The 12350-nt window shown below is 39.4% G+C and overlaps 1 protein-coding gene across 2 annotated transcripts in view; it reads right to left on the reverse strand.

The window, feature by feature from the left end:
- The window catches only part of mrvi1 (murine retrovirus integration site 1 homolog), a 29535-nt gene that overhangs the window by 7214 nt on the left and 9971 nt on the right, over nt 1–12350 (reverse strand). The window contains exons 4-17 of one of the 2 annotated variants that reach the window (XM_038701902.1): nt 10507–10722; nt 7744–7790; nt 7588–7649; nt 6678–6851; nt 6362–6433; nt 6182–6225; nt 5853–5909; nt 4000–4425; nt 3834–3912; nt 2996–3116; nt 2808–2838; nt 1175–1315; nt 821–952; nt 73–226 (exon numbers count right to left, since the gene is read on the reverse strand). In XM_038701902.1, the coding sequence (XP_038557830.1) occupies nt 73–226; nt 821–952; nt 1175–1315; nt 2808–2838; nt 2996–3116; nt 3834–3912; nt 4000–4425; nt 5853–5909; nt 6182–6225; nt 6362–6433; nt 6678–6851; nt 7588–7649; nt 7744–7790; nt 10507–10722 (1756 nt within the window). Of the gene's footprint in view, nt 1–72; nt 227–820; nt 953–1174; nt 1316–2807; nt 2839–2995; nt 3117–3833; nt 3913–3999; nt 4426–5852; nt 5910–6181; nt 6226–6361; nt 6434–6677; nt 6852–7587; nt 7650–7743; nt 7851–10506; nt 10723–12350 lie in introns of both variants that reach the window. The other variant, XM_038701901.1, reaches the window with a different exon arrangement.

Here is a 12350-nt window from a genome sequence, read left to right on the forward strand (position 1 = left end):
AGGAAGAATTTGTGTTTTGTACTCTGTGTTTTCCTGTGCTTGATCTGAATGCAGCCACCAGTGTAGTTTTACCTCCAGTGTCTATGGATCCCCCGTAACAGCGATTCGAGTTCTGGTTGGCCAACTTCTTAAACTCCATCAACTCTGCATGATCCTTCTCATATGTCCTCTTCAGATTTTCCACATATTGCATCATGACCTCAGTGGCCTTGTTCATACGTTTCTCCTGTCGCACAGTGAAAAGTCAGTCAACACAAGCCTGTGTTACAATATATGAGCACAGAAGAAGTAACCTCTGCTGAAAAAAATCACATAAAACACATTTTAAGAATGTTTATAAATTATATAAGTTAATAAATTTATAAGTATGAATGTCATTAAATGCGCCTGTCAAAAAAACAACCCAAAAGTCACTCAAGAGACTTAGTCATCTGAACTGGGTCAATAATGCCTTGTTACAGGAGCCTTAATTTCTGTGCAATTGACAGTGCTGTATAATTAGATCGTTATTAATAGATGGGAAGCAGTACAAAGAAAAGAGTAGTTTGGGATTATAAATAGCTAATAACCTTTGTACTGCAAAAACAGTAAATTTGCTTTTTAACTGACGTTTGTTTTGGCTGGAATGAGGTCAGACATGACATCAGATAAAAAAATACTCAACCTCATTTTTTTTAAATGGCTCCAAGAAATCCTAAAGAAGGCAGTGTCTTTTAAATTACAACATGTACTGCATATTTACTCAATGCAGCATTATCTTTATCTGCCACTAACTGTTCTGCATTTTCATTGTCATCTGCGTGTGTTTGCATAACTGCACCTGTCGAACTGCTCCAACAATCTCCGCTCTACTGGAGAGCCGTGTGGCCAGTCGTCGCAGCACTGCCACCGTCTCTATGAGGCGCTCGTAGGCCTCACGCTGCTCCAGGTTCTGCCACTGTGGCGAAGTCATCTGCAAGAAACACAACAACATCTTGTTAAAACTCCCACACTAAAACTAAGTGTACATCAATGTCCCTTAGTTTGTACCTGGGATTGAACTCAGATAGATAAATATTAACAGTGGGACACTTCCAGGAAACATTAAACAGATGAACGAGCACTAAAGAGCCAGAGGGAGTTCTTCTTTTCTAGTGAGTGAATCTAACATCAGCTGCTGTTTTCGAGGGCTGACCTTCAGTGCTGCTTTGAACTCTTCCAGTTCTTTCTCGGTGTCTTCCTCAGTCAGATTCCTCTCCCTCTCTGACTGTTTAAGCCTCATCTCCAGAGTGTAGTTGTCATTACGAAATGCGAGTGACAGCTGGACAAATGCATTCTGTGGGGAGGAAGTTTACTGCAATATAACACTCTGAATGGCACATTAAACAGCACTTTCAACACAGATAAGCGGCTGGTGATGGCAACACACCAACTCACGGGAATAAATACAGAGGAATCCCTAGGAAATTCTACTAAATACACATACACAGGCAAAACGAGAGTCAGTGTGGTTGTTCACATCATACTAATATGCATTTTTATAGGTTAACATGTGAGGGAGAACCATGCAGCCCTGAGACCAGAATGAGGAACAAGCTGTGATTCTGACATTGGACCTCTTGATGTTTTGCTGTGTTGATCAAAGCCAGTCTGCGCATTTTTCCAACATACATGGGCCACGGCTGAGAGGAAATATACGACCTCTGACTGTCCTGATTCGGATGCATCCCCGGGGGAGCAGCGAGAGGGGCCACAGCCCGGGCCTGACAGCGTCACTAACGTTTGCATTTTCTCCACAGGAAATCACTCTGAGTCTCTTCGGTCTGATCAGGAACAGAAAACACTTTCCTGTTGACAGAACACCGCCAAATCCAGGCAGCCAATTTTTTATGATGGTGTAATTAACTACTTTGGTAACAAAAGAGGTTACTATAAACATGGGGCTAAACATGGCAAATGTTCAGCAGTGAGTTTGAACACAATCTACTGCTCAAAGTAAACAGATTACTGTTGGTGGTCAATTTTATGACCCATTGTAAGAAGACTCAGGGCACAGTTCATTACTGTGGACTGTTTTGAAGGCAGAAATGAGAATTTTAAATTGAATATATTTTGTTAGTGAAACAATTCGTGGCATAAAGTAAATTATCTATATATACTGTATATATCTATATCTATATCTATATCTATCTATATCTATATATATATATATATATCTATATATATATATATATATATATATATATATATATATAAGTAGCTATTTAACAGTTGTGTTTAAGTAGTATATAACAAAAGATCAAGTCCCTACTACTATTCAGGCTTTCATATACTTCCCAAGTAACTTTTTAAATGCTCAGTTATTAAAGGTTTAAATAGTTTGACACAGCAGCTGGTTAGCTTGGATCAGCATCAAGACTGCTAACCTGGACCTATCCAAAGATAACACAATCCACATTCCAGGACCTATAAAGCTCACTAATCAACATCAACATCATATCTCACTTGGTTAATCCTTACCGATACCAAAGGTTTTACAGTGGGACTATGCGCCATAATTAACATGTTATATTTCACTTTTTTAGATCTGTACAAAAAGCAGTAGCTGTGAACAAACTGTTAATCCCTGTTTCCAATCTTGAGTGGTATCAACCTTCCCATCTAACTTTTTGCAAGAAAGCAAAGTGTATTTACCAAATTGTCAAACTGTCTCAATTCTTCATGATGAATGGGAATAAGCTGATGTTTTTGTAACTTTATATCTTTATTTTGAACAGAAATAACGTGTGAAAATCACCGAAAACACCTAGATCAGATCAGATACCAACCTCAACTTCTTTTTCAGTGAGTGGGGGTGCACTGGAATAAAATCAAAGAGGAACTATTAGTATGGTAAGTAATGGACATACAGTATTTATACACACTAAAATCAAGGTGTAAGGAGGGTTATTTTTGAGCAATTAGGCAGGAAAACAAGGTAAAAGTTTACTTAAGCAGCATTTGTTTTGTTACACACCAGCCTGGTAGACCTCTGTGAAGTTTGAGTTTTCGCAGCATCAGATCTGAAATGTTTGGCATGGCGTCAGACTTCTCCCTTGCCTCCTCACTACTGGCTGAGTTTGGAGAAGGTGGAGGACCTGCAGACACATTGTTGCATAAATCAGACCTGAAAAGAATTGCCTGGTCTTTTACCAGAGAAGATTTGATTCAAGTCTAAAGTTTGCACAGCAAAATTTATCTTCCTTGCTAACATTAGCCATCATAAGCTACTGGTCATACCAGATCAAGTTCAGCTGTAGGATCAAAACCCCTGAGTTTCCTGAAATGAGGAAGTGTGTATTTATTTTCTTATAAATTCAACTTTTCATTTGTAAGAAGAAAATGTCTAGTTCTGTCAAAAGTGACATAGTCTAGCTTTAAGGTCTCCAAATGCTGACGTTTAATAGATTTTATTAGTCCAAAACTTGGGAACAAGTCTTTAGGCTGTCATGTCTCAACTAAATCAAGTCTCACAACAGTCAAGTCAAAGTAAAGCCTCAAGTCCTATTTTTTGGGAGTCTGACTCCAGTCCAAGTCTCAAGTATACAGCTCTGTCTCTTTCTTCCACAGATGGTCTTTGGCTCACTTAACAATCATGCCATCTGCTGATGGAAAATGAAAACGGCATTTACTTCTCTGTTATGATGTTGCCAGTAAATGGGTGTCACAGAGGAAAAAGACAAGAACATCATCATCATTTTCTGACTGGAACAAATTTTCCCCAAGAATCAGGAAGTGCACACCCTTGGTGACACTGCTGAATGTACAGCTGAAAGTACGTCTTACATGGACAACTAGACAAACAAGGACCTTACCTTTTTCTTGTTCAGCAGCTTCACTCAGTTCTGGTAATTTGGATCCCACTATGCTTTGATTACGCATCAGCTTGTGCTCCTGTATACACAAGCAAACACACACATACATAAGAACAAAGCATATTCTGCCCTTCTTATAACTTTTTAAAGAAGGGGCATACATTACCTCTTTGAATTTAGACAGTTTATGTACACCACCCAGTTGGGAGGGGAGGTCCTTGTACCCTGAGGACTTGAAGACAGCATCCCTGGGTTTGTCTGAAAAGGTATCCTCCGCTGTAGGAGGGAAACCTGGGGCTCCATTTCTAGAATTAAGGCTGCCTACAGCATCCCAGGAAACAGCCCTCATTAGTGGAGGGAAGGCCCCAATCGTCTTGATTTCTGCTGTACAGGGGGCCTGTTGAGTAGGGGGTCGGGGGACAGGCTTGGCCACCCCTGTGGCTGGGGCCTGGTTGGGGTTACTGACTGCTGGAGAACTCTTAGGTGCGGCAGGATCACAGTTCTCCTTCTGAACAGCAAAACGGGGTGTTAGAGTCCCAGAGGACACTTTCCTCTTCTCAGTGGGCTTCCAATCCATCAATAGTCTGTTGCCCTGAGGTTAGCAAGATAATTACTATTATTAATACATTTAGCATTTCTGTTGTGTTAATAAACCTGTATTAATTGATGAAAAGAAAAATAAACTGGTCACTGTCAGCACCTTCAATGGACATTAAACTCAAAGATGCTGAAAAGAGAATCCACAGCTGCAGAGCGTGGTTAGCTCATTTGGTAGAGCAACAGCCCCATGTACAAGTCCTCACTGCTGCAGCATGGGTTTGAGGTCAGCCTTCGGCCCTTTGCTGCAGTGTGTCGCCCCATACCTCTCTTCCTGTTTCCTATCACTACCCTCTATCCTGTATCTCAACTAAAGGCAAAAGGCCCAAAAAATATCCTTAAAAAGTGCTGTGAGCTAAATGCTAACACTAGCATTGCAACAAGTGGAGCTAATGTTCACCACCAACACTAAACACAACGTACAGCTGAGGCTGATGGGAATGTCTTAAGTTCTGCAGCTATTTAGTTAACCATAGATTTGAAAAAAACAAACAGTCTTTTCCCCAGCATCCCTGGTTAGAATAAATTCCTGCGCTTTTCATTCAGAGGAATATAATCCATACGTTGATGCAGTCGCTAAGACACACACAATCCAGCACATGCTTCACTGTGAGCATGTGAAACAGTCTACTCATAATTAATTTGTTGAAGAGGGCGAGAAAAGATATTTATCCAATGTGGGGATCAAATACCCAACCCTTAGATTGTGAGTCCCATGCTCTACCGACTAACCAGGCACAACCAGTCTTAAATTATCTTTTGACAAAGAAATTTGGCCCCGATTTACTTGCCAACCCCTGTACTAGACTATCATTTTGTTTTCTCGAGATCTCGAGATCGAATTATTTAACATTATCTCGGGAAAACAAAGTTTCATTATCTCAAGATCTTGAGGAAATTGTCCCGTTATCTCAGGAAACATTTTTTATTTCGAGATAAGGATATAAATAACTCTAGATCTTGAGAAAACAAATTAAATTCACCAATTATTACGGGAAAACAGAGTAAATAAAATATGCATGGACTATATTATATATTATTAATATATTATTATATTATATTTATATTTATATTTCAGTCTGGACAAAAGTGGTAGTCACAGATAAAGCCATGTCGCTGCTAGCATGATTAAAAACATCTTTACACTCAGACACAGGAACAATGGAACTGAAACAAGCGATCATAAAAGTAGTCAAAAACATTTTCTGCAGCCAGTAGTTTAAGCATTAAGATGTTTTTTTGATATTGTTGAGTTTTATAGCCTACATGACAGGTCTCCGAGCAAAATGTTCCTCAGTAAACAGAGTTGACAGTGTGCAGGAGTTGATTTTTTTTTATGACTTCAGTTTTTTCAGTAGGTGTGCATTAGGCAACATCTGTGTTTATAAAAAGAAATGCAGTGACTGAATCTGTTCATTTTACCTCCTGATCCTGGCCTGTTACGTCATGCTGTTCTCGCACTGACGGAACCCCCAGATGCTACAAGACAGCAGAACATATATAGCGTATTTTTCTTGTGTTAATAAATATATTTATTGGACCAATAAGTATTGAGTGGTCAATTAGATTAAAAAAAGGCAGGGATGACTTTTAATTTCAAGGTAAGTTTGTATGTGTAGAGTAAAGAAACAAATTAGGGAAACATTTGTAAATAACAAAGGAAAATTAAATTAACAAGACTAGTCTTAACCGGCGATAATGAGCATGCATTGAATGTCGTTTTGTAACCACAATATTAATAATTTCTTTACCTGTCCAACCGACTGTGAGCTGACATAGGTTGCCTCTGGGGGTCCTACAGACAAATGAGCAGAAAATAACCACCAAAATCACTCTCACAAACTCCAGTAACCAAAAAAACAATAAGAAAAAGGAAACAGGGTAAAAACAAGTAGTTGTTTTCAACCTAGGCAAAGAATTAAGTGCTTTACCAGTTTGAGGAGCCACAGTCAACGAGGTGCTTCTAGATGAACTAGGTGAGGATGTTGGAGTTGGAGAAAGACCTTCGGGAAAAAAACATTTGTGAATGGAACCTAATTGAATTGATTTCAGGTTCAGTGTGACCTTCAGTCCTCTTTTAAAGTAACTAAATCCTAAAATTATATGTACATGAGTTTACCAGAGCATGCTCAGAAACTAAGACAACGTACGACTACTTACCAATCAGCTCATGCTTAAGAAACGATCTACTATGTACAGTCTCTGTGTTTATGTGTGATTCTGTGTGTGTGTTTGGGAATTTACTACCTGTGGGTGAGTCACTGAGGCTACCAGTGGAGCGGCGGCCGCGGCGAGTCAGGAAGCGGTCGCTGACCTTCTTGGCCTGTTCGAGCAGCTCCAAGTTCTTCTGTCGATCCTCCTCAGAGAGATGGAGCTCCGGCAGCTGATCTTTTACCAGGTCGATCACGTTACCTGTACTGTCTGAGAAACACATGCACGCACACTTACTTGTAATTACATGTCAAGATAATAAAAACAAAATGTAGCTATAGACAAACAGTAATGTAAATCAGTGGGCTTGTTCAACTTTTAACAAAGTCTGCGAGTGCTTTTAGCCGAGGTCATTCGAAGAAGATATTTTAGTGGGATTCCTCAGTATAAAGTACCATAATAATTCCCAGATGGATGCAAGCCAATAAGTCAGGTATTGAGCGTTGGCCAAGTCAAGGACGTTTTTATCTCTCCCCTCTCCTCAGAGTAGGGCAACAAGCTAAAGAAAAAGTAATCAAAGCAGCAAAAGCATTTCAGGCATGTGGGAGGACACGCCGACAGATTCATCTATCAGGGCACATATGCCCAAACCTAGTCTAAATGTTGTTAAGCTTCGTGTGTAACTACACCACATGAGAGCATTATTTTGTTTTTATTCATCCTTAGAAAGAGAGATCTTTCAACAAAATGAAACGAAAGCTGTTTTAAAACTGCAGTTCGGTGAAGAAGGCACTTCAGAAGATCAGTATTTTAGATAGTGTTAACAGTTTTACGAATGTCCACTTGAAAACATTCAAACAGTTCACTTATGAAAAAACAGTACAAAAACAACTGACTTTAATTTGGTGCTGGACTGAAGAAGCTGTTGCTAAAAAACATCAAAATAGCTCCCATGCTGTTGTGGTTATCTTTAGATAGTGTGTGAGTATGTAGAGAGTTTATCTACCGACTGTGGTGATGGGTCCTCCAGGCAAGTTTCTGTGCAGACGAGCTCTGGGACTGTGTGGTCTGAAAGAGGAATGATCCAGACACACATGTAAACACATGTTTACAGCCAGAAAAGCAGAAAATTATTTCAGTGTTTAAGATGGTGGAAGATTACCTGGCTTGCTCGAGGGGACGCCCGTCTTGTTGGACAATAGTGGCCTGCTGTGGGTAGACGATAGTGGGGGCAGTCATGACAACAGCTCGAATTTCACCCGGTGTAGACTTTGCAAAATACACAACAAAACAAGTGTCAAAAGTTAAAACAAGGTTACAGCATTTAAATTTAAAGGGGCTATAATATATTTTGAGTCCACAGTGCTATCCACTGGTCCACCATGCCGCCAACAATGGAGCATTTAGCAGCTACAGAATATTTCCCTCAGGAGTTGGTGGAGAATGAAGACTGGACGTACATTCATCAGGTGGACAGAGCTCGACTCCAAATAAATGATAAGCTGTACAAACTTAAAAGGTGACGATATGTCAATGCTGTGTTTACTATTGCTTTTGTTGTCCCCAAGTGGACAAAAAAATCAGCTACTGCACCCATTGTGTCCGTCAGGTACAGAGCACATTGCAATTTCATTATATTTTGGCCAGATAAGCCAGAAATGAGCCAGTACTCCTGCCGCTGGAACATTACCCAACTGTAGGTTTTCTGTGTATGTTTGCTGTAATTTGATTAAACAAAACTTAATTTAAGATTACTGGTATACATTATGGAAGCACAATACCTGACATAATAAATACAGTGGTGCATATTCCCCAACTACAATACAATATATTTACAATAAATCCAACAGCCATAAACAGTGAACCTGGATGCCTTTGGGGTAAGGTGGTTGGCCTCGGGGCAGTTACATGCTTTGACCAGCTGGTGATCCACTGCAGGCACACGTTTGTCCAAACATGAAAGATTTACATCCACTATTCTCCTCTCATCTTAGACCTTGTGACCAATTGACACTTCATTACTTCAAAACTCACTTAAAGAAGAATCGCCTCAAAACGCTTTTTGATTAAAATACTTACAAGGTTTGTGGTTTGTTGCAGGCAGACTTGTTAACTGCTGCAGCAGCAACGTTTTGCTCTGCTATAAAATAATGAATAACTCTAAGAGAAAATGAAAAAGAATAAATCAACACTCTTGAACCTACCATAAAGTTGAGGGACTCACAATAGTTTTTTTTTTTTTAAAACCCATCCTATTATATGCACAATTCATTCAAAACCCCACACTTCTAGTTTATAATGCAGGCAGTCTGTCCAGAGCCAGAAAAAACATTATACAACTATTTCTGCAGGCTAAAATGTTCTCCTACTGATGTGTAAACTGAATTTCATGTATTCATAAATTCCTGTTACATAAAATCCCAAATCCTTGTCCAGCCATGAAAGGTAAATATGCAAGTAAAGACTGAGATCAGACACTTATTCCCTAAGAGCTCCTCTCAGAGTTTATCTTTGCATTCAAGTCCTAATAAAAGGATTCCCTCTGATGGTAATGCTGCCGAAAGGCCATGGCTGTGCTGTAACAAAGGTACTTTTATAGCCTGGGATGGCATATGCCCTGCAGATTAGATTACACAGCTTCATTACATTCTGCAGATATGTCTTATCTAACCTGCGTGTTAGTGAGCAAATGCAGTGGAAGATAATATTCTCTGAGGACTCAGACAGCCAACTGTTTAACACTTTGCTATCTGCAGGATATTTGACCCCATCAAGATTATGCTCTTCATATTGTTACAATTTGCTGAAAAAGCTATATCTCTAATCTTTTGGATGTCCATGATTTAAAGGGTCAGTTCACCAAAATGACAAAGCAATTGAATTTCCTTTTACTCCTACTGATATCTAGCCATGCAGATCGTTTTGGTTTTGTCTGCTTTTGAGATATCCACCTCTGAAATGTCTGCTGCCTCCCCGGTGCAATGAGAATTAATGGCATTTGTGGTGCACAAAGCATCTAAAAATGACCTTTAAAATATTCAACAGAAACATGTCTTTGTAGAAATTGTGTCTTCATTACTCAAACGTTTTCACTGGAACCACTTTCAACAGAAAAATAACATCTAAACAGTTGCCACTGAGTTGCAAAGTAATCTGGATATTGCGCTGGTATTAAGTTAGTTATGAATAAAACGAATGAATCTGTAAGGACAGGCAGATCTAGGGGTAAATCTTGCAATTCTTGCAATTAGAACCAATCTGATAATGTCAAGAAATAAATCTTAAAGTCAAGTGAAGTAAATTTTTATTTATATATACCAAAACCACAAATCACAAATATGAGGCTTAAAGCTGACATTTTGGAGACAGCCTCCACGAAAAACATGCAAACCATGAAAAAAAAGAGTAAACAAAGAGTGGCCTACAGCAGTGGTTCTACTGTAGGTGAATGAATGTAAAAGAGAGGCAAATTGGCCTTCAAAGACTCATAAAACATCCAGGAATCAGTGGAATTGCAGATTAATTTGTTAACGTTACATGGGAAACCACACAAATATGAGAACAGAGGCAAGTAAGTAAAATATGTATCAAGTCAAATCCCAATATGGTATCTAGAATCTGTAGCTGTGATCGATTGTAATTTCTCTGCACAGCACAGCCTCAGTCTGTTAACCACAGGGAGCACAAGTCTGTTGTAGAAAAAGACATGTTGTCCTCTCAATTTGAGAGGGATTATTCAAATCCTTCTACCGTTAATCTGGAAACAGCCTTTTTGCGGACAGACTTCAGCAGGAACTTTGATCTAAAACTTTGATCCAAATGGATTATTGTCAGATTATTGTCAGTTTTTATGGCCTCACGTGACTTTGCAAAGAAACAAAGAAACAGAATATGTGCTACAAACAGTGACCGAGTGTGCACTCACTGTACTGGGAGAGCTGGAGGAACTGTCCAGCTCCTCGGGGGAGTCCTCCTCTTCTTCTGGCAGCGTGGGCATGGCGGGGTTCAGTGAGGGGCGTGAGCGGGTGTGGGGGAAAATAAAAGGTCCCTCAGCAGCACAGGGGGTGTCACAGGAGTCCTTGGAGTTCTGATCACTTTGCTCAGGAGGAGATCTCTGCAAGTGCTCCTCCTCTTCCTGGAGCTGCAAGATCATCAGGCATGCGTGAAAACACAAACACGCATGTTAGCACGTAGTTATTGAACTGGTACATTAGCTGCTGGTGTTTTTTCTGAGAAAATGAATTACACATGGTGAATGGCCATATTCTGAAGGAGGTCTTCTGGCTAACCACAGCTAAAAAAAGATATAACAGAACTAACAAAACCATTACACCATAAACAAATCCCAATATAGCTTCATTCTCGTAGCCTTGGAAGAGCAGTATTAGAACATTTCCCATCATGCTGTTACATCAGGAACTTGAAACTGCATTTTCCTATGACTCAGATGTGTGGCTTTTGAATTATCACAAGAGTGCATTCATTTTTAGTGAGAATACAAGGTGAATATTGAATACTATAGCTGAAAATGTCATGAAACATTTAATCAGCCATGGTACTTTACTTAAAAGTAAAAGAAATAATTTTTTGCTTCATGTATGCCAAACAAATATGTGAATATTAACTCGGAACAATGTTTATAGGAGTCCCTGTCTTGTTTGCATTGTGCACGAGGACGCATACGCAAGGGACGGGGACTTGAGTTTGCAACTTTGGGACTACAATATTTATTTTATTTGTTAAATTTTTGAGGCGTATTAACATTAAGGAAATGTCTGATGAGCTGAATGTCATTCACTCCCTTATTATCATGCGTAACCATATGTATCTGGTGTGCTCAGCCACAGATAACTGTAAAGCTGAGGCAACTGTAAGTGAAACACAGGTTACAAGTTTTTCATATTGTATTGCAATAGCCTGTTTAGAGTGATCATATCCCAAACAACTAATCAATGTTGATCCAGTATGCTAATAAAGGAGTCATGATAATACAGTACATGCTTTGAATCCCTTAGATATAGTTATGCAGCATTTTAAGCAGTGCAGGTGGCATGCAGCATGCTAGATAGAACGCTCAGTACAACCGTAAGAGACTTGAGACTTGACTTGGACTTGCAAAAAAGGACTTATGAGCATCTCCCACACACACAATCCTGCTGTTGGTCTCATGTTATTCCACTGAGCTACAGGTGGCGGTGACACACAGAGGCTTTGCAAATGAGGAAGGAAAACAAATATGTTTTGGTGACAGATACAAGAGTTTGACATAATGTTCGCTTATTTACAAGAAAGCACCACAGGGCATATTTAGGTTTGTGAATATACATTTACTCGATCTCCATTCACTGGGAAAATGTAAGACAAAAAGATGCATTTAAAGTCATTTAAATATTGATTGGTTTCTTCTAGACTCAAGAAGTAACAGGCAGCAATTTTATCATTTTAATCTGAGTGATGCTTAGTGGAGCAATACACAAAAACAGCTTTACAACATGAGCGACTAAAAGCGCAAATAAATACCATTTACATACCAAAGTTACATGTGTTTTCTTCTCACACAGTAACTTTCATCAGGAAGTTGCCATTTTTTTTACCAGAAACACACTGACTGGGATGCACTGAGTTGTTATAAAACATTTAGTGTAACTTGCCCTCACAGGCTGAATGAGCTCCTGAGGGACAGTGTAAGTTTTCTGTGGGAGATGGTAACTCCCTTTGGGGTGGACTTTAGGATTTTCACTTTGCAAATGCACAAAAAAGATATTTAAC

The sequence above is a fragment of the Micropterus salmoides genome, unplaced genomic scaffold, assembly GCF_014851395.1.
Source record: "Micropterus salmoides isolate LMB-PRFRI ecotype aquatic unplaced genomic scaffold, ASM1485139v1 Ms_hic_scaffold_6, whole genome shotgun sequence".
NCBI lineage: Eukaryota > Metazoa > Chordata > Actinopteri > Centrarchiformes > Centrarchidae > Micropterus > Micropterus salmoides.